The following is a 22,227-nucleotide window of genomic DNA, read 5'->3' on the forward strand; positions in this document are numbered from 1 at the left end:
TACTGTTACACAATTTACTAAAATGTTTGTGGTTCTTGCATAATCTGACAAAGATTCCTTAAGAGACTTAAAGAAAACATATAACTACATTGAACTTGTATATAATTTACTGCTCCTGTTCTGCTCACTAGTTTTTTTTAAGGGGGATATATGTGTGAGGTCTGTTTTCTCCCCACAGAGTGTACTTGTTAGACTTGGAAGAACTAGATTAGCCTGAATGACATAAGTGCATATATGAAGTGAATACTGTTCATTGCTCCTCACTCCTTCATTTCCCACAAATCTTTTGCTCACACAGTACTAATCTCTACTACAACACAGCTCCCAGCTTTTACCATTTTAAATACATGTTTATAAATGGGATTGCTTAAGTATTCATACACTTTAGCCAATGAGATACTTAAGCCTGTTCAGACAATTAAAGGAATGGTAGTTGAATTCCTGGCTTTACTGCTTTCAAGCCTTCTTCTCTCTCAAGGAGACCCTAAATGGTCTCATCATCTTTAACCTAGGAACAAACTGCTTCTTTAGAGGCCTGAGTATTATAAATTCTGTATGTAAAGTGCCTAGCATAGCACTTTATTTCTGTAAACTGAATAATTGTTTTGCTGTCATCACTAGATGAGTAGTGAGAAATTAAATGAACCTCACTGAAACTTGGCTTCCTCATCCATACAATGGAAAAAGCAGTACCTGTTAACAGGGTATTGTGTGACTTCTAGGAGATAATGTAAGAATGACTTACATTACCACTATAAAGTTAATTTAAACAAGGTTCAAGATTTCCCAGTTTTTAGTTATAGAAATATAAGTCTTCAAATTTCAATTTCTTCGATTACAAAATATGAATACTGAGCTGGGTAATGGCTCAGCAGTAGAGCACTCGCCTGGCACATGTGAGGCCCTTGGTTCAACCCTCAGCACCACATAAAAATAAATAAATAAATAAAGGTATTGTGTCCAACTACAACTAAAAAAAATAAATATAAAAAATATGGATACTGAGGAAATCAAGGTTTTTTTTTTTTTTTAATATACATAAAAGCTAACACATTATACCAATATCAGAGACTGTGTATGCAGCGGCCAGGACCAATTATGGAGAGATATATTGACCAAATATATCTACCAGGCACAAATTTTCACAGCCATACACAAAAGGAATAATAATATGATATTAAGAATTAAGTTAATACAGTACATTTTGTCCTAATTTTTCTGTGTATAGATAATGACAAGAGTACTTTGGTTTCTCACTACAAAACACTATATACGTATGTGTGTGTGTGTGTGTGTGTGTGTGTGTGTATATATACATACATATATATAAGAAATGTCTTCAAACATACCCTTTGTAGCATTGACTCTGACCAGGCATATCCATTATGCTCCACAGCCCATTGTAGTATTGTTCCCATGATGCACAACATGACATCTGACTGCAAAATGTTAACTAGACTTGCAAATAAAGGGCAGAATGGAGGCAAAACTGGAGGTGGAAGTGCTGAAAATAAAGTTATTATGGTTTCTTTTGTAGAACACGTTTTTAAAAACTGTTAGATACTTTTGATAATCTTCATTTGAAGAGTATTCATTAACAAATATCTCTCTTTAGAAAAAAAAATTTTTTCTGGTGCTGGTGATGGAGCTCAGAGCCTTGTGTATGCTAGGCAAACACCTTACTACTGAGCCACATCCCCAGCACAACACACATCTTAAAACTATATTTCACCTTCTCAAAGTTAGTCCAATGTACAAAAAAGGTTGCATAGATAGCAGTAAAAAGAAAAACATTTCTTTTCCCCTAGAAATGCCTCAAAATTTGAGAAAAAAACATCAACCCCAAAGTGACTTAATACAGACTATCTTTATGTTAATATTTATTTATTATTCCTTTGATTAATTAGGAGGAAGTTCACTTGGAAAGCTTACATTTAAATCTTTCATAGTTAGAAAATAAACTTCAGCAAGCAGAAGAGATCAACATGAGATTTCTGGAAAGATTAAAAATACCTGTATCCTCTCTATTTTGTCTTTTCAATTTCCGCTGAGCTTCTTCTGCCTAGTAAAAATGAAAGTTATTTAGATGGCATTTATAATACAAAATAATTTAATACCCTAAACTAGTAATGTAATTCAGTCTCTATTATCTTCCGGTTTAGAAGATTTTTTTTTTTTCTTTTGTGGTTCTGGGGATCGAACCCAGGGCCTTGTGCATGCAAGGCAATATCCCCAGCTGCTCAGAAGATTTCTTTTTATCATTAGTGTTGCAGTTCCTCCCAAACTGATGCCAGAGTTAACTTTTTCCCCTCTAAAAGCTGCCCCAAATGACTTCTTTGTTGCATTAAAATGCAAGGGAAATATGTACAAACCAAACTCAAATTTAGGCTATATGATAATATTAAACACTAGGTTTCTGCCGGGTGCAGTGGTGCACCTGTGTAACCCCAGCGTTTTGAGAGGCTAAAGCATGAGGATCATGAGTTCAAATGCAGCCTCAGCAATTCAGCAAGACCCTGTCTCTAAATAAAATATAAAAAAGGGTAGGGGATGTGGCTCAGTTGTTAAGCGCTTCTGGGTTCAATCCCCAGTACCAAAATCAAAACCAAAACACTAGTTTTGTATAATGCCACTTATTATAAAAGGAAAAGTATAAGGAGACTACTAAAAGGCAAAATATACTTAAAAGTGATTAGGAAAACTGAATAAATCTCCATGGAAAAGCATTTTTAGTAGAACCAATTCTGAAATGTGTGTAAAATGGGTTAAGTAATTATAATGCAGGTTGAAAATTTGTCTTCAAAATCCAATACGTATGGGAATATATAAGATTATATATACATATAAAGCTTATAATCTATGCATAAAACCCTGAGGGCAGGGGTATCCAAAATGTTAAGCAGTGATAGTCTATGCAATTTGTAATTTTTTTCTGTAATTATACCTTTTTCATATTTTCTAAATTTCTACAATAAAAATGAAGAAAATTATTTTTTCAATCTGTGAAAAGCAGTAAAAGATTTTTAAAGGATAAAAATCCAACCCCTTCTCATTATACTTTTAATTTATTTTTGGGTACTGAGGATTGAACTTAGAGATGCTTTACCACTCAGCTACATCCCTAGCCTATTTTTATGTTGAGACAGGGTCTTGCTAAGTTGCCAAGGTTGGCCTTAAACTTTTGATCCTTTTGCCTCAGCCTCCTGAATAGCTAGGAACAAGCACAATTGTGCCTGGACCCCGCATACTTTAAAATTTCCCAGTTACCTTGGACTGCTCTGCCCTTGAAAAGTGATAGAAATACAAGTTGAACTCTTTGGTGCATTCTGGTTTCAGTTCGTACATGCCTCGTCCTGTTAATCCAGGTTTTCTAGGGGGGAAAAAAAAGACCCTTATAATATTTATATTGAAGTCATACACCAATTCATGAGTCTCAGATGTTAGGATAAGAACCAAATCTCTGATATCCTTCCGATGGGTGTTAAGTTGAAACTTAATTTGGAATTCTCAATCCAAATTCTAATGTGCATCTATTTTATTTACTACCTCCACTTTGAATTCATCCTGAATAGACAAGTGGATATGATGGATATGTAGCACCAACAACTGAAAAGCCTGACAACAGGGGACAGGTTACATAAATGACAACATTTCTAAGCAACTGAACACCATTAAAAGTGATGTTAATTTCTGTATATATATATATTTTTTTTTTGAGAGAGAGAGAGAGAGAATTTTTTAATATTTATTTTTTAGTTCTTGGCGGACACAACATCTTTGTTTGTATGTGGTGCTGAGGATCAAACCCAGGCTGCATGCATGCCAGGCGAGCACGCTACTGCTTGAGCCACATCCCCAGCCCCTCTGTATTCTGATATGTAAAGATGTTTGTGATAAATTCTATTAAGTTTAAAAAAAAAAAAAAAAAAAAAAAGCAGGCACAATACTGGAATTTAAAGAGCCTTCCTAAGCAGGATATAAACCCAGAAGCTGAATAAGACAGAAAGATATTTAAAACACTTGTGAGAAACACCACCAAAGTTAAAAAAATAAAAAATGAAGTGATGGGGACAAAGTACTTGCAATGTATTTAATAGAGTAAGAATCAATATCTCTAATATATAAAAATAATTATGGAACAATAAGATGGGGATGAACTACTGCAAAGAAAAATGTACACAAATATGACTAATTATAAATGGTCAATAAACACATGAAAAGATGTTTAGCCTTATTGGTAGAACAATGCCTATTAAAATAAAGTAACACCTACCTAATGTGTATAAATTAAAGTGAACAAGGCTAGGGGTATAGGTCAGTGGTAGAGAGCATATATTGAAGTCATAGTTTCAACCTCCAGAACCACTTTAAAAAAAAAGGTAAAAAAGAATACATATATTAAAATATTAAAGCCTTGACAAAATTCTAGGAAACTCTCTTCCACTATTAGAACTGGGAGTAGAAATTGATAACATCTTGAGGAAGGCAATTTGGAGGTTATGTATTAAAATACATATGCTTTCTTTTGATTCTGCAGTTCCTCAAAGAAATACTTTTATACACCAATGACATGTACTACTGCTCAGTACTTTGTTCATAATAAAGAACATCAAATATCCATCAACAAGGGAGAGGTTAAATACATTATAGTACGTAACTATAAAGAAGTGAATCCATTTTTTTAAAGTATGTATATTCCTAGCCATTGACACATACATACAGATACAAATGTTACGAATATAGAGAAAAACTTAGAGGAATATATAATGTAGTAGAAATCACCTAAGTGGTTGGATTATGGTGATACTTTTTTCTTCCTACCTTTACCTTTCTGTATTTCTCTAAAAGCATGTATTGCCTTTATAATCAATAAAAATAAAGACACTGCAGGGGCTGAGGTTGTAGCCCAGCGGTAAAGTGCTTGCCTAGTATGTGTGAGGCACTGGGTTCGATCCTCAATACACACAAAAATAAAAAAATAAGATAATAAAGGTATTGTATCCATCTACAATTAAAAATATTAAAAACAAACAAAGATACAGCAGTTGGAGTGGGAAGTAGAAAAAAAAAAAAAGCAAGACTAAGAATCTGCCTCAATAACTTCAAGAGGATAAACTAGTTTATTCAATGGGGTACATACTAGACAATGGAGAAGGAAGCATTCAGGGCTATCTCATAACTTACGGGTCACATTTAAATGCAAACAAAGAAAGCAATTTTAAGAAATTACAATGTATTTACTTTGATCACAAGTCAAGACCACTGGTCAGGTTAATTATTATTTGAAACTATTAGCTATGGTTCCTCCTGAATGCTATGAAAAATCCTCATAATGTTACTTTATATTGCTGAGTGCAGTACTAGATCATAAAAGTGAGATGTTCAGCTCAGAATTATAACATGAAAATGTCACTCTGAAAGCAACAAATTCATCCTCAGTTTCATCAAAGGAAACACTCTAAGAAAAATTACTATTAAAAAAACCCATAAAATGTGAAATAACAGGAAAGATACTCACTTGAAATGGGCAACTGCTTCAATTACGCTCTCCATGCCAGTCTCCTTGTTTTCCTAAAGGTACAGAAACAAGTAAATGTGCTTCATGTTAATAACAACTGATATCAATTTGAGCATGATGCTTTATCTCCATAACCCTTATGGCAACCCTATGAATGGATATATTATTATTCCTATTTTTAAAGATGAAGATATATACATTTAGACTTTTTGCAAGCTGATGTTCAAAGTTATATAATTTCAAAAAATATCACTACCATATGGGACCAAGGTAGTAGCTTTCAAAAGGAATTAAATAAAAATTCAAAATGTGTAAAACATTTAAAAAGAATTTGGGTAAAATATAATATTTTGTGAAATAGTTATATTAATTTCTTATCTATTTTCAGTGAAATAGCACCTCCATTTCAACAGAAATTCTGTAAGTAAGGAAATCTGTCGTCAAAATGTCTGAGAAATATAGTTGCTGTCACTTGTACAAAGAATTTGTATCACTCTAAAAATGTGGTTTTAGGGATGGGAATTATAGCTCAGTGGTAGAGAGCTTGCCTAGCATGCACAAGGCCCTGGGTTAGATCCCTAGCACTGAAAGAAGAAAAAAAAAAAAGCTGCTTTAAATTTATTCTTCTTTAGCGTGTAGGTTAAATTATGTAACAACCCAAGATTGATTTTCTGCATTAAAAAGTACAAATAATTTTTATCCTGACTAGATATACAGTGATAAGAAATTACTAAGTACTGTTGGTTTCTAAAATGTGATGATGATACATATAAACTTTTAAAAAGAGTTCTAAACTCTCTTAGATCAAAGCTTCTCAATCTTGGCACACTGACATTTAAAACAGATGATTCTTTTCTATAGTACTGTGTACTGTAGGATGTGTAGTGGCATCCCTGGCCTCTAACCATTATACACTAATAGCACCCTGTAACCTGTACTGAGTGGAGACACTGCTAAATGTCTCCTCCATAGGAGGCAAAAACATCCCTGGTTGAGAATCACTGTGTTAGGTATATAAAGTCCTACTTACAGATGATGGTAAACTTAGCATTCTATACAAAATAATCCAATGGGGCACAGAGGTTAATAATTGAGGTATAGATGACAGAAGGTTGGCCAACTGTCAAAAGCCAATGATGGGTTTATTATGTTTTCTATTTCTGCACAAGTTTGAAATGTTTCATACTAAAAAGTTTGAAAAAAGTATTATTATGTAACAAAGATTGAAAGCTCAGAAGAATAAATGTTAAGGTTGAAAGTTTTGATTAATTCCAAATTTGGGAAAATATCTTGAAAAACTTCAATGAAAATCAAGTTCCTTCCCAACTATTAGAGTTGAGTTTCTGAAAAGCTCTATGGCTGAAAAATAGGTAGCTGAGGAACTTATGGCCCTGGGAGGAAAAGAGTTACAATTCAACCTATAAATATTTTTGTGATTATTACTTCACTTTCACTAAAATGAAAAAAAAAATGGCTCTTTATTAAGAAAGAGAAGCCAAGTGTGATGGCAGATGCCTGTAATCCTTACTGAGGAGGCTGAGGCAAGAGGATTGAAAGTTTGAAGTCAGTCTGGGCAACTTAGCAAGACCCTGTCTCAAAATAAAATATAAAAAGGGTTGGCTAGTATAGCTCAGTGGTAGAGCCCTTGCCTAGCATGTATGTATGAGATCCTGAGTTCAATCCCAGCACTGATAGGAAAAAGAAAAAGAAAAAGAAAGAAAGAAAGAAAAGAAAAAAAGGAGAATTTCTGGATGCCTGAGAAGGAAAATGCTCTGGAAAAATGTAGTCAGTCTATCAACACATGTGGGTAGGTATTTCTCATTCCCAACTTCAATATACTACATTACAAAGTATTATTTATAGTCATGGCAATTCTGTATTAAAGATATAACCTCTCTCTAATGGATACTAAAATTCATTTCAGGACCAGCTTTTTTTTCAGCATCCTTACATCTTTCAAGGTCTTATTGTAAAAGACTCTATTCTTGTTTGGCTTTCTACAACTAGTCCCTAGTACTCTTGTCTTCTAATTACTTATAGTAAGAGTAACTGGAATTACACATATCCTAGAAGTGTAGTTTTTACAATTATGGGAAAGGTATACAGGAGTAAATCTATACATAATAAAACTGTAAGGAAGGAAAAGCTTATTATATTTTCCTTTTTAAAAATATAGGTACTTACATCTTCAGGTAAAGATTTTACCAATTCACTATGAGCCATAGGTTTGATGCTCAACTGATGGATAATCTCCCGCTTAATTTCATCTGTAGTATTAACCTGTCCAACCCCAGGACTAAATCTTTCTCCTGTCAAAAAGGAAAAGGTATATATTATACATACATACACACACACATACTTAACAATAATTATGTGATATATACTTATACATACTTCTAATTTATGTAACAAAACACATTGCATAGTGGGAAAGAAATGACTAGTCATGGAACCAACTAGGGAAAGAGCAGCTCCTAACCGTACTTCTGAGTTTCAGACACAGCAAATGAATGCAGACTTCAGGCAGTAGAGAGAGCTCTGGTTGCTATTTTGAAGGAAGGATCAGAAAAAGAGTAGGAAGGGATACAATACAGTCAAGGGAACTGCTTTCACTGCATCCTCCTTGTGACAGTAAGGAGGGAGTCTTCTTTCTGTCTAGTAGCAAGTGAGATATCACCTTTTGAGACCTTCTTCATGCATCACTTCCCATCAATAATCTGGATTCTCTATGGACTATAAAGCATCTGGCTGAATAGCAGAAGTGACAGAAGGTTAAGGGACAAAAGAATCAGAAAGACAGGGGTGGCTGAGGACTGAAAAGACACGTAATAAGACAACTGTATCTATAGGCCATAGGTCTCCATTAATTTGGAAGTATATTTGGAGTCAAAACATATGTAGATATCACAAAACCAGGGAAACATCTAAGATATAAATTAGCAGTAAATGGCTTCTAAATGTTCTATCCCTTGCTTGCTAAATTCTCCTGTTTCCCCAAACATACAGTCTTCCAGTTTATTCTACTTCTGAAATTGTCTTTTCTCCTCTTTCTAAAGCACCACAGAACCACTACTCTCAATATTACAGTAACCAGAGGGGAGGGAGGAACAAAGGGATGTTCTAATTCCCTTCCCCTAAAACTGAGTACATATCTTCTCATAACAAAACACAGTTCAGAAATTCTGAGCTATTTTCTACCACAAAGTCCAACGTAATTTATAACAAACAATATAAACTTACCAACAAGCATTATAATGAGATACAGCATTTCTTCTATTAGAGTATTGTTCTGCTGAACAACATCCTACAAACCAGGGGAAGATAACATTCAAAGATAAGAATATGCATACTGTATTCTCTCAGAGGACTAACATATCCATGAAGAATGAAAGATGCTTCTTTAGTGATGGTTGTATCTCTTAAAACACACCCTTACCTTATGAGTAATTTCAGAACTAAATCTTTTTCCATAGTCTGGTGTACTGAAAATCTGATAAAGTTCAAAGCGGCTGAGCATTATCATCAGGAAATGATTTGGATCCATCATGGAGACACCTGTCTTTTTTGTTTGTTTGTTTAAAATAAAGGAAAAGAGGAAGGTCAAAAGGGACACTAAACATTTAGTGAAAGATATATAGGTGTGCACAAGAAAAAACAGCTTATTTGTTTACCAATTACAATAAAAGATAAAAACTTACTTATCCCAAACCCTACATGTGGTAGCTGACAAATGGGAACAGGAATCTAAATTGGTAAAGCAAAACACACAGAATAAAAACCCTCCAACATCCAAACCCACACATTTGACTTTTTCAAACTTTTTTTTCTTTTAATGCTTTGAAATCATTGTGTTCCTATGAATTTGATTCAAAAGGTTTATTATCAGGGTTCACTGTCTGGACTCTGAGTTAAATGCCAATTAAGTTCCTAGAATTTAAAAATAGGCATTATATTAAATTATTATCAAGATGCCTTAAATTTTTTTGGTGTGTGTGATAAGCATTATACTGGCTGAAGAGACAGCTTTTACATATTAGTTTCAATTCTCTTTTAATTTCATTTGTAAAAATTCTAAATCAACCTAAATTTTAATTTACCTGGAACCAATAATCTTTTCTATATTTTGATTTATCTTTTTTTTTCATAATTACTATATTCATTTAGCAGTAACATGGAGCAACCACTGTGTGAACAAGCACTGTGCAAGGCAAAAGGGGCAAAAAAAAAAAAAAAGAAAAAAAAAATGAACACAGTTGCCACAGTTTAGGGAAGATGGTGGGGATAAGTATCATGCTATGAGTTCTCACAAAAGGGATAATGAATGGTCAAGTTCTAGAACGTCAGATAAGGACTCTTGAAGAAAGTAATAAACTAAACACTAAGACACAGTGGAAAATAACTAAGCTAGGTGAAGGGAAAAGGAGCAGGGAGAAATATAGGGACCAAAATATATAAATGTGCAAAGTTTTAAGACTTAAAGAGATAGCATGGCAAATTCAGTGATCTTAAAGGTAGTTAAGTATCTGAAGCCTTGAAAATTAAGGGGTTTAAAATTAGTTAAGTAACTAGTAAGAGGTGGTGGCACAGGAGGCTGAGGCAGGAGAGGCCTCACAAGTTTGAAACCAGCCTCAGCACTATAGTGAGGTCCTAAGCAACTTAACGAAACCCTGTCTCAAAATTTAAAAAGAGCTGGGGATGTAGCTCAATGGTTAAGCACCCTTGAGTTAAACCCCAGTAAACCACCCCTCAACCAAAAAATTAGTTAAAGACAATCAATACCCAAAGGATGGTTTTCAGTTTTCTGACTTCAGCAACTGTGTGATCTACGGAATAACTCAACAAGGTAGGGCATCTAAGACAGGAAGAAAGTAAGAAGGAAGTAAGAATAGTTATTTTGACTATGATGAACCTGAGATGTGCCCAGGAAACCTAGGTGGATATGTTCTATAGACTGGTAGTCTGAGTGTGGAGCTTTGCTGGATAGGGCTAGGCTAATTGTAAATTCAGGAGTGACTGATTACAGGTGACTGGATTCAGTGGAAATACAAGTAGTAACCAAAACCTTTAGATTCAATACTTTTAATTCATTACCTGAAGCATCACTATATCCTTGTCAAACATCTCACGTCTGCATTTCACATTATGGTAGTAATAAATCTAAAAAAAAAAAAAAAATTTCATTATATTGGGTAAATAGGCTTTTACTAGTACAACTATCTCCTTGTCCCTCACCCACTTATAAGCACATGGGTTTGTGTAAGTATAAGCATTGGTATGTATATGATGTGATTTCCTGAATGGTTAACATTATCTTAGTACAGATTAATTAATTAGAAATTTCCATGTGGTATCCATTCTGATTCTCATTTTGCAGTCAACTTGAGTTTCCCAACAAAATGTAAAAAGTTGTTACTTCATGAACGTTTAGAGCTTCCAAAAATATGAAAAAAAAAAAAATCCATACTAAGCCTTAGTAAAGTTTAAAAAGTGAAATTTCAACTTTAGATCTCTACTGAGACCTTTTATTTTTTTATCCAATTTAATATAAATAGATGAAATTTATAATTTTATTGTTTTTTACTATTCAACTGTTCTAAAAAAATATTTCAAGAGAAAAACTAATATCACTGTGATTCATTTCTATTTGTAATTTTGTTTACTGACAACCTATAAATAAATTTTCAAGAAACTTAAAATTGGTTTATCATTACAGTTATTTTTTTAAAAAATTTCATATAGATTTAAACTTTCAATAACTAAATCCACTGAAAACTACAACCTTCATAGAGGCCAATGAATGGAATGAAAACTACACAGAATTAAAAAAAAAAAAAGAAAAAAGAAAAAGCTTACCTGGTTTACTAGTGAGAACCCATTTCTTCTCCACATCCCAGCATGTACTTGGGCACATAAAACAAGACATCTAAGAGGGTGTTCAATCAACATTGGTGGGCTAAGTTCACTCTGTAGATTCAAAGAAAAAATCCATAGAAAGTCAATTCCAAAAAGAAACTTGTTTGACAAGAATCAAAATTTTATAAAACACAGGTTAAAATTATTTTACAGTATGTTTGGGTGACAGTTGATTCTGTGTCAACTTAACTGGGGTCTGGTACCTAGTTTATGGTCAACAATAGTCTAGATGTTGTCAAAAGTTGTTTTTTATATATGAGTAACATTTCAGTAGACTTTGAGTAAAGTAAATTACCCTCCATAATGTTGGGTAGGCCTGATCAATTCAGCTGAAAGCCTTAAAAGACCTTTAAGGTTCCTGAGGAGAAGGAATTCTCTCTCCATGATTGTCTTTGTTCTTGAGACTGCAACATTAACTCTTCTCTGGGTCCCTCCAGTCTGTCAGGTGCCTGGAGACTAGATTTGCTGGCCCTATGATCGCATGAGGCAGTTTCTTAAAATAAATCTTTCCTTAAAACACACATGCATACATGCACGCACACATTTTATGGGTTTTGTTTCTCTGGAGAACCCAGAGTTGCTGGTATTACAGGTGTGTCCCACCATGCTTGGTGAGAACCAAGATTAATAAAAGTTTGTTTCAATTTGATTTCAAATACAAGGAACATAATAAACAGGTACTTATGTTTAAATGCCAGAACCACTTACTAGAGGTAGGAGCTCTGGAAATTTATATGCCACTTCACTTTTGCTTAATAATACATGCAAACCTGCATGGAAGAACAAACAAAAGTATTTCTATTAAGTTAAAATAATTTAGGAAAAAACCCTAAATATTCACTCAACTTTATTATGTAAATTTTTTGTATATTTAGGAACCTGGATTACAACTTAAGATATAAAACAAACTATATCCAGAAATGAAGCTTTTCAATGGTTATTCTAATGAATCTCTATATTAAAAGTAGAATTAGAAGTAGCCTTAATTATATATCCCAACATACTTTGATGACATTAGAAGTAAATGTTAGATGTACAAACACAGCAAAAGCAGCTATATAACCGTCAAAACAATTTACACGTTATGCCAACTTTAAAAATCATATTTCACTGGGTCATAGAGTTTATTCCATTTAATGACGGGTGCAAGATCCTCTGGCAAATAAAGAGAAAATGGCCTGGATTCAAGGTTTGCACTGATTTGAACATCAGAATTAGGTTCTCCAGAACTTCTAGAATCAAAGCCTTTAGTTCCTTATTTCAAGGGGCTCTTTTTGTGGCTTGACCTTAGTTAATTCTGATTATGTCCTGTTTCTGTCACTGCCTAAATAGAGAATGCTCTTTACAATCCTGTCAATGTACACTGGCCACCTTCCTCATCCAGGAAGACCTGCATTACTGACCCATTCTAATAACTTGTTCTCAACAGTTATTGCTCAAGTTCTGTTAGCATACTCTCCAAGTTATTAAGGACCAGTTTTATATATGTTTCCTTAGCTCACCAATTATATTATAAGCATTCAGGACAGGGATCATCAAATACTGTGAGATGACTACTCCAAAATATTCACTGCACAAATTTCGGGAGGCAAAGACCTAGGCAGAGATTAGTACCTTTTTAGAATACTGACTTTCTTCACTGTGGATAACTATCAGTTTCAGCTTGTAACACATACAGATTTTTAAAGGAAGAAGAGATCAGTAGATGAGTTGGACAAGGGACTCACTTTCCTGTCTTTTAGTCCAGTCCTTCTCCAGAACATGCTATCAGTTGCCTATGTTGAGAACCAACAGTTTTCAGTTGCTCAATACACTTATAAAAACATAACTGGGCCCAAACAATAGGAGAAACTTTTTTGTATGATCACAAATTCACTCTAAGTAACTATCTAATGTACTATTTCAATATTCATATGTTTAAGAACAATTTCATAAGCCTCAGAATAAGTAATCTCAACTTTCTACAACTTCAATAACACACCCCAAAAACGGCTGGCATACAAAGGTCTATCAGCAGGACAATGTGATAATACTTAGAATAATGAAAAAAATGTCTTCAAAATGAAAGAGGGATCACTACTACTGACCCCATTTCGTTAAAAAGATAATGAAGAAAAACTATGAATAACTCTAGGCTCCTAAATTCCTTGAAAGACACAAAGTACCAAAACTCACACGGATAAATAGATAATCTGAATAGGCCTATAACTATTAAAGAAATTGAATCAATAATAAATAATCCTGAAAGCATAATATAGTTACACTAGTAAACTCTACCAAACATATAAGGAAGAAATAATATGATTCTTCACAATCTCTTCTAGGAAAAACAAAGAGCAAAACAAAACAAAAATTAAGTATGATCCTCTATATCACATTAAAAATTACCCACAAACATAGGGTAAATTATATATTCTGCAATGGGTAACAATATCTACTTTTTTGATAACTTCTATTTTCTGAGTTAAAATGGAACTCAAGGGAACAATGGTGTTTGAGCAGGATAAGAATATCCAGAATCAAGAAATATGGAAGCTGTACTGAAATGAATTTGCAGAGATGAATAAGTACATATTCAAAGTCTTTGGCTGCTGCAAGATGGCAGTTTCAGATATTTTAACAATTATAAATTACTTATAAATCAATGACTGAGTTTAAAAAATCTATCACCTCAATATGATACTCATTCATAAACTTCTGTTTAAAAGGTTACCAACAATGTGTAAGAAACAGCTTAGAGGGAGAGAAAGCATAGGGTGGCCTTGGTTTAATAGCAAATGTGTAAGTGTGGATAAGTTTGATTTTTAAGAACACAAACTTTGAAGCTGGATTGAATAAACAATAAAACGTGTAGTATCTGTAGTTAAGTCTATGGTACAATGGTTATAAATATGGCCTGTGATGCCAAACAGCTTCAAAATGCCAATTATGATTCTTCTTTGCCATGTGACACTAAGTACACTCTATGCCTCTGTCTTCCCATCTGTGAAGCAACTAATATTAATACCTACCTCATGTGATCATCAAATAAACACATAAAACTCTTAGAATAATAGATATAATAGTAGGTACTCAAAAATATTAACCACCACAGAAAATTTTTAGGGTTCTTTTTTTTAAGGGAAATGCTTTACCTGCAAGTAAGCGAGAAACTGGGAGGTGAATGCTAACTTTTTCTTGGGAAACACAGTATCTGATAGTTTCCACTGAATGTCCACAAATGCTTAGTGTGATAGGCTGTTCACCATCAGTAAAACCACCATGACACTGCATCAATACAGCAAGGCATTTCTTGTAAGCTTCAATTAACACTTTTTCCTAAAAAAAAGAGGGTTTTTCTGTAAGTTATTCAAAAGATTTGGTTTCTACAACATTGAATAAGCACCTCAAATTTGATGATGATTAAGTACCTCAAATAACAGTATGGACAAAACCAAACTCAATCCTCCTCTCAAACGTGGTCTCTTCCAGTGGGCCCTATCCCAGTGAATGATATCTCCTATCAAGGAAGCTGCTTGCAACCTAGAAGCTGTTCTAATACTCCACTTTATCTCATTCCACATTTGTCTGATATATTACCAAGCTGGCAATTTCATCTAAATATTCCTCAAAACTAGCCAAAAATCTTCTATCTTCAGTAACTCCAAGGCACAACCAACCATCTTTCTGGTCCATGCTTTAACTCTTGCCCCATCCACCCATTCTCTACAGAGTAATTTTGAAAAACATGTAAATTGGATCCTGTCACTTTTCTGCTTGAGGGTCTCCAATGGCTTCCCACTTCAATAAAAATGTAGTTCTGAACTTCCTTCCATGGCTTCAAAGTCCTGCAAAGTTAGATATTCCTCCCTGCCTCTCTGCCCTCAATCTCTCTGCTTCAATCACAGTGCTTTCTCAAAGCTCCAGGAACAACCACAGTTCTCCTCGCCACAGAATATTATAAAAAAGAACAAAGAATATTCCTAATTCGGAGGAATATTCCTAACATAGAGGAATATTCTTTATTCTTTTTAATATTTTTTTTAGCTGTGGTTGGATACAATATCTTTATTTTATTTATTTATTTTTATGTGGTGCTAAGAATCGAACCTAGTGCCCTGCACGTGCCAGGCGAGCACTCTACCGCTGAGCCACAATTCCAGCCCCTTTTTATTCTTTCTTCAGCAAAATTTACAAAGTTCAGATCTCCTTACATATATTCATATGCTCCTGATTCCCTAATTTACAAAAGTTCTTATTTGTACTTTATTGCCAAAGAAGGCTAAAGAATTTTAAAACATAGGATGAATAAACCAACAGTAAAACTTTTATTTTTGGATAAATTTATAAATTACTATTTTATATGCTCAAAGTATAGAAAGGATTATGAAAAAAAGGAAGATACAGTTATATTAGGGAAGAGAGAGAGTAGATTATTTCCTTCTCTATTTACCAAGGTTTTTCTTAAGGCTTTAAAAGTTTAACATTCTTTACTGGATTTATAGGTAGAAAGGGAATGCATGCTGTTTTGAGATAAGCTATAAAACTACTTTCTTCAAATCTTTTCAAATTTTACTTAGGATTCTGTCTATTTCCACTCTTTCATTTTGCTCTTATCTCTCACCCCTAGAAGAAACTCACATCTAAAGCACACCAGTCTTGCATCATTGAAATGACATGTGTTAGTTTCATTTGTAGTGTAAAGGCTGCTTCCCATTCTGGTTCCATTTCAATATGTTGTCCTACTTGACGGGTGATTGGATCCATTCCCTTAAAGAAAGTAAAAGAATTTTATATGAATAAAAAACTATACCTTTTCTCTTATAAGAAAACCTAAGGAATAATGCAGAAGAAACATATTGATTATAAAATCATACAAAGTCAAAGTCTTAATGGGAAGCTTCCAGTAATATGAGAAGTGATAGCTTTTTAAATTATAGATTTTATGTAACATTCTCTAAAATACAAGGAAAAATTCTAGTAAAATATAGAATGAACCATTTTAGGGGTAATCTCTAAATCTGCTTCAGATAACAAAATACTTCATTACTTCACTGTAATAATCTTTCAAATTCCTTTTTAACTCTATCATCTATGTTAAAAAAAAAAAAAAAGCTTTTTTTCATTTTATATTTTTGGTGGTGCCAGTCATAGAATCCAGGGCCTCAAACATGCACATGTTCTACCACTGAGCTACATCTGTTGTTCCCTGACAGGTTTTTAAATGTTACTGAACTGATAAATATATACTAATGTTAATCAAAAGAATACTAAATACAAAAAAAGCACTAGATGCCAGAGCTTTTGCTGGACTCTTATTCACTCTACACCTCTAAGAGTCTCCAATTAGAGAGGACTTTCTTGATCCAAATTGTAGCCATTCAAATTGATCTTTTGGAAATATGCTCAAAATGAAAACAACATTAAAAAGCCACAAATAAACGAACAAACAAAAACCACAGAGAGAAAGGTGTTCAGTTCAATGAACAATAACAAAAACAAAAAAATTAAGATTAAAAAATAGAAAAAAGTGGCAATTTATACATACCTGCATGCATTTCAGTAATTCCAAAAAGGCATCAAACCCTTCTAGAAACTTCTGCCTCAGCTCATCTGACCATTCAGTTGGTTTGCTAATTAACACATACCTGAACAAGATAACAGTAGCATTGAACATGCAAACATTAACATTTTACAAGTTGTTAACTGGTTTGACAATTAAAAAAAAAACTTACTTGAGATCTAAAATAAGGCTCTGAACTCTCCTAAATTTGAAGGCTTGTAAAGCAGTGTATCGTTCAAACTGAAATCTGCCCTGGGCATCTCGATGTCTCAAATGATCCATGAAAGTTTTAATAATAATGGTCATCAGATTTTCTTCTGTGATGAGCATTCGAGCCTAAAACAAAGTATATCAGAGTGCAGATAATCAAAAGCTATTTACTAGGAAGCTAAAAATGTCAGTGACATTGTGCAATTTAAACTTTTTTTCAACACAACTATAAAACATCATAAATGCATTACTGGATATTTCTAAATAACAATTACTTACTCCAATTGCCACGTGTATGGAGCAACAAATATATCAGATGCCAGAATGTTAGAAGACAGATCCAAGGCTCATTATTCAAAGATAATTCAGGGTGGGGGATCTGAACCAGGCTGCAAACTTTCCTTAACTGAGACATTTAGACACCTATAATGGTATGGTATAATTATTCTAGGATCCAGAGGTTTATGGCACAGATTTTTTAGAACTCAGTATGAAACTATATTGCCTCAATCTCCCTAGTTGAAATATATTTTTGTTTTCATTTCTATAAAAATGTATATACAAATACATATATATACACACACTCACACATAACATACTTTTGAATAAGGGATTATGTGTAAATGACATCAAATATAGCAGGTTAAAAAGTAATTTTCCTAGGTCCTGAGATCTCCCATCCAAATGCAGATACTGTTAGCAGTTTCTTGAATTCTTCTAGAGAAGGTATGTTTATATATATATATATATATATATATATATATATATATATAATGTTATATATATAATGTTACATATATAATTCATAACATAAAGTATACATTAGGTATATAAATATGGATGTCTAATTATCTCTCTCTCCCCGCCCAAGAATAGCATATCATAAATATTATTCTATTCTCTTCTATTCATCATATCTTAATGAATGAATGAATGAATTTTTATGGTGGTAGGGACTGAACCCAGGTCCTTGTACATGCTAAGCAAGTACTCTACCAACTGAGCTATATCCCCAGCCCTATATAATGTATTTTAGAGACTGTCCCATATCATTTCATATAAATTTCCCTCATTCTTATCTTTTTTTTTCCCTGGGGAACTATGGAATGAACCCAGGGATATTTTACCACTGAGATCATTTCTAGTCCTTTTTATTTTAAGGCAGGTATCTTTAAGTTGCCCAGCCTGAACTTGAACTTGCAATCTTCCTGCTTCAGTTTCCCAAGTTGCTGGGATCATAGGCATGTACCATTGTGCCTGGCTCCCTCATTCTTTTTAATTATCATCAGGTATGTTTTATATCTTATTTTATTGAGCCAGGCTCTTACTGTTTCCAGATCTATGCTATTACAAAAGATGTTGCACTAAATATCCACTGTGTACAGTTAAAAGAATATGTATAGAATAATTTCCTAAAGTAGAATTACTAAATTAGTATACATTTTGACATTATCACCAAACTGTCTCCAGAAAGAGGCTTAATAATCTATATGCCCAACTTACAATATGGACCTTACCCTTACTATAACACAACGTAACTTAAACACTGATGTTTACCATTCTGATCATGATCTTTTTTATTACAGTAAAAATGGTGATATTCAAAGTAAAATTAGACAGACTTAACTAAGGAAAATTAAAATAATCAGAATAACAGAGTATTTTCCAGTGAAGAATAAAAGTCAAGTATGAAGGGCAAAGAGTGTTAATAGGTTAAGCAAGAGGATTTTCCTTTTTATTTGTTGTATTAATTGATTTTTGAGGAAGTTAAATAAGTGTGATTCAATTCTACTGAGTTATGGGAAAATTCTGTAGAACTATCTTAGAAGACTTAGAGCAGGTCATAAAACAAGTTTGGTGAAGGGGCAACTCAACATTGTTAGAATCTAAATCTCACAATCAGGGTCCTTACTAGCATTTTTTATTTCAAACAAATGTTAAAAGAGATGGTTCAACTACTATAGTTTTAGATTAGATTCTAATTGTCTTTACCAGGTGACAAATAAAAACATTAACAGGGTGGCCCATTAGTAATGTCCCATTAAAATGGGAGTTATCCTGGCATTTCTACTCCTGAAAAGATAACTAATGAAATATATCTTCCAAAGTTAAAAACAGAAGTAAGGATTAAAAAAAAAAAAAAAAAAACAACCTTATGTGCATGGCTTCATCACTTTATACCCAGATTGCTGCTAGCCTTTCAAGGTTTCAAGGTAATTTTTAGCACTAAATATCTAACATATCTAACATTACTATAGAGTCCTAGTACTTCTTATCACATATCGTTAAAAAAAAAAAATCACTAGTTTTGTTTTTTATTTGGGTACCAAGGATCGAATTCAGGGGCACTCAACTACTGAGCCTCATCAGCAGCCCAATTTTGTATTTTATTTAGAGACAGAGTCTCATTGAGTTGTTTAGTGCCTCAACCTTTTGCTGAGGCTGGCTTGGAACTCCTGATCCTGCTGTCTCAGTCTCCGGAGCCACTGGGATTACAGGCATGTGCCTGGCAAAAATCACTAGTTTTTATGCACAGTCCACTTTGCTTTAAAAGGCATTAGCACTACTTACTTTACAGTTTTTCTTCTTCTTTTTTTTTTTTTTTGTAATTCATATACAATTTTACATTATAAGGCACATCACACATTTAACAGCATATTCAAAATGGGCCAAATTCTCCCTTAAGACTGAAAAGCTTCACTGAACAATAACAATGGCCTATGCACACACTTTGGCAAATTAAATGCTATAGAATGTTACAGGGATAATGCTGACTGGGGGCACATTTAAGAAAATAAACTGGAACAACCATGATACTAATCACTTGAATTATAATTGGTCAGACTATTTAAAATTGAAGACTGGGTTAACTGTATGGTAATTCTGATTCAAAAGGTAACACTGCTATAAAATATTTCACTATTATCTAGGGCAAGTTATTTTTAACAAGGGTTATATATAAGAATTACTAATAGAGCTATTCCAGAAAAGCAATGCAAATACTTTCTGCTCCTAGTCAGGATGGAGTATCCTGAGGCTAACCAATAATTCTTCCAGGAATAGCGAAGGAAGGAAGGAAGGAAGGAAGGAAGGAAGGAAGGAAGGAAGGAGGGAGGGAGGGAGGGAGGGAGGGAGGGAGGGAAGGAAGGAAGGAAGGAAGGAAGGAAAGACCTAGAGGAAGAGAGAGGGAGGGAAAGGAAAAGAAATCCTTAGAGAGCTGCTGAAACAAGGACTCCAGGGAATAGAATCATGGAGAAAGGAAAGTCCATAGGGAAGTGAGCCAACATTTTGCTGCAGCTTCTCCCTTGGCATTGAACTATTTTGGGAGGGATATGAGGGAATTAAAGATCCCAAATTAAAAATTAGAAGATTAAAGATCCCAATGAAGAATGTACAGAGCTGCTATTATTACAGAGAACACCTGCTGCGATTTTAGCTATCTCAGAGGCCAGAGTTCTAGTAAGAACAGAAGTATGGAGAGCTGAGCCCAACATTTTTTCAGTTTCCCTCTCAAGATATCTGTAAAACTCTGAAACCCTGTGGGATAAAAGTCTGAGAAGAGCAGAAAGCCTCCAAGAATAAAGTAGTGATGTGGCAGACTTAGCAAGATAAGGAATAAAATTAGATCTCACAATCCCATAGAGGGCAGGAATTTCAGGCTCTCAAATGGGAACCCTTAGACAGTTATATCTAAGGGTAAGGATAAACCAGAAGGGAAGACTGAGTTCTGCCATAACAAACTAGAATCCTATCAATTGCTGATTGGTCTAAGGTGATCAGCCTAGTTCTATTTGCTGAAGGGGGCCACAATATGCCACCCCCAAATATGTCACTTTGACAAAAAGGATCATTTTGAGCTGAAGGCAATTAAGGAGACACTATAAAAGCACTAAAGACAGAGCACATATTTCTCTTTTGTAAATACCTTTTCCTTTACCAGGAAGGAAAAGGCAACTCTTATCATCTAAGTTGACTTGAAAAAAAAAAACTCACTAAACAACCCTTATTTACCACATATTTCTTAAGTTACCTTTCCATAACCTGTTTTCCCCAATTACCCCCAAACCCTTCTTCCCACACTTTATCCCCTTTATTTATTATTTGTTTGTTTTTGTGGTGCTGGGGACTGAACCCAGGGCCTTATGCATGCAAGGGAAGCACTCTACCAACTGATCTATATCCCCAGCCCCCTTTACCCCTTTATTAAGATGGTATGTAAAATGCAAATTCTAACCACCTCCTTGAGTCATATTTCTTTCAGAATTTCCATGTGTATGCATGAAATTAAATTTGCTTTTTCTTTGTTAATTTGTCTTCTGTCAGCAATCAGCAGCACCCTGAGTTGCTGAAACTGGGAGGGTAGAGGAAAAGTTTTCCCTCCCCCACACTGCCTAACAATGTTACATAGAATCCTCTTAGGAGAAAGATTTAATTAAATTTTAAAATATTGTCCTATCCGTAAGGCACAGACAGAGAGAAAGAATGGTATAGAAACCATATTTGAAAAATTATGGCTCCAAAATTTCCCAAACTGACGAAATACACCTGTCTAGAGATTTAATAATACTACCAAATTCCCAGGATAATACAAGACAGCCATACCTAGTCAATTCATAGTAAAAGTGTTGAAACCTAAGATAAATATTAGTAAAAACTTGGCAAGCATTCCAACTTGTTAAAAGTCATGGGGGTGTGTGTTGTGGCTCAGTGGTAGAGGTTCAATCCCTGGCCCCACATAAAAATAAAAACAAATAAAATAAAATAAAGGTATTGTATCTATCTACAACTAAAAAATTTTTTTTTAAAAAAACTCATAAGATGTAAGAAAGACAAAACACAACAAAAATGAATAAATTGAAACAAAACTACATGCAATCCAGATAATGGCATTATTAGACAATGACTTTAAAACATTCAATTTACATGTTCAGAAAAATGATGAGATGACAAATTTCAGTAGAAAACTGGAATCTAGAGCCAGGTATGGTAGCACACACCTATAATCCCATGGCTTAGGAGGCTGAGGCGGGAGGATTGTGTATTT

At 33.9% G+C, this 22,227-nt stretch overlaps 1 protein-coding gene across 6 annotated transcripts in view; it reads right to left on the minus strand.

Annotated features, from left to right (window-relative positions):
• Ubr2 (ubiquitin protein ligase E3 component n-recognin 2) overlaps nucleotides 1-22,227 on the minus strand; it is a 96,875-nt gene that overhangs the window by 47,197 nt on the left and 27,451 nt on the right. For 5 of the 6 annotated variants that reach the window (XM_046426110.2, XM_046426109.2, XM_046426107.2 and 2 more), the window contains 14 exons: nucleotides 17,146-17,309; nucleotides 16,959-17,058; nucleotides 16,052-16,180; nucleotides 14,566-14,749; nucleotides 12,140-12,201; nucleotides 11,372-11,482; nucleotides 10,610-10,675; nucleotides 8,955-9,077; nucleotides 8,759-8,822; nucleotides 7,703-7,827; nucleotides 5,519-5,571; nucleotides 3,268-3,370; nucleotides 2,014-2,062; nucleotides 1,350-1,504 (listed from right to left, as the gene is read on the minus strand). In XM_046426110.2, coding sequence (XP_046282066.1) covers nucleotides 1,350-1,504; nucleotides 2,014-2,062; nucleotides 3,268-3,370; nucleotides 5,519-5,571; nucleotides 7,703-7,827; nucleotides 8,759-8,822; nucleotides 8,955-9,077; nucleotides 10,610-10,675; nucleotides 11,372-11,482; nucleotides 12,140-12,201; nucleotides 14,566-14,749; nucleotides 16,052-16,180; nucleotides 16,959-17,058; nucleotides 17,146-17,309 — 1,488 coding nt within the window. Of the gene's footprint in view, nucleotides 1-1,349; nucleotides 1,505-2,013; nucleotides 2,063-3,267; nucleotides 3,371-5,518; nucleotides 5,572-7,702; nucleotides 7,828-8,758; nucleotides 8,823-8,954; nucleotides 9,078-10,609; nucleotides 10,676-11,371; nucleotides 11,483-12,139; nucleotides 12,202-14,565; nucleotides 14,750-16,051; nucleotides 16,181-16,958; nucleotides 17,059-17,145; nucleotides 17,310-17,462; nucleotides 17,602-22,227 lie in introns of those variants that run through there. The other variant, XM_046426113.2, reaches the window with a different exon arrangement.

This window comes from Marmota monax, unplaced genomic scaffold, assembly GCF_021218885.2.
Source record: "Marmota monax isolate L192 unplaced genomic scaffold, Marmota_monax_Labrador192_F-V1.1 WCK01_AAM20220418_F8-fsc00187, whole genome shotgun sequence".
Classification (NCBI taxonomy): Eukaryota; Metazoa; Chordata; class Mammalia; order Rodentia; family Sciuridae; genus Marmota; species Marmota monax.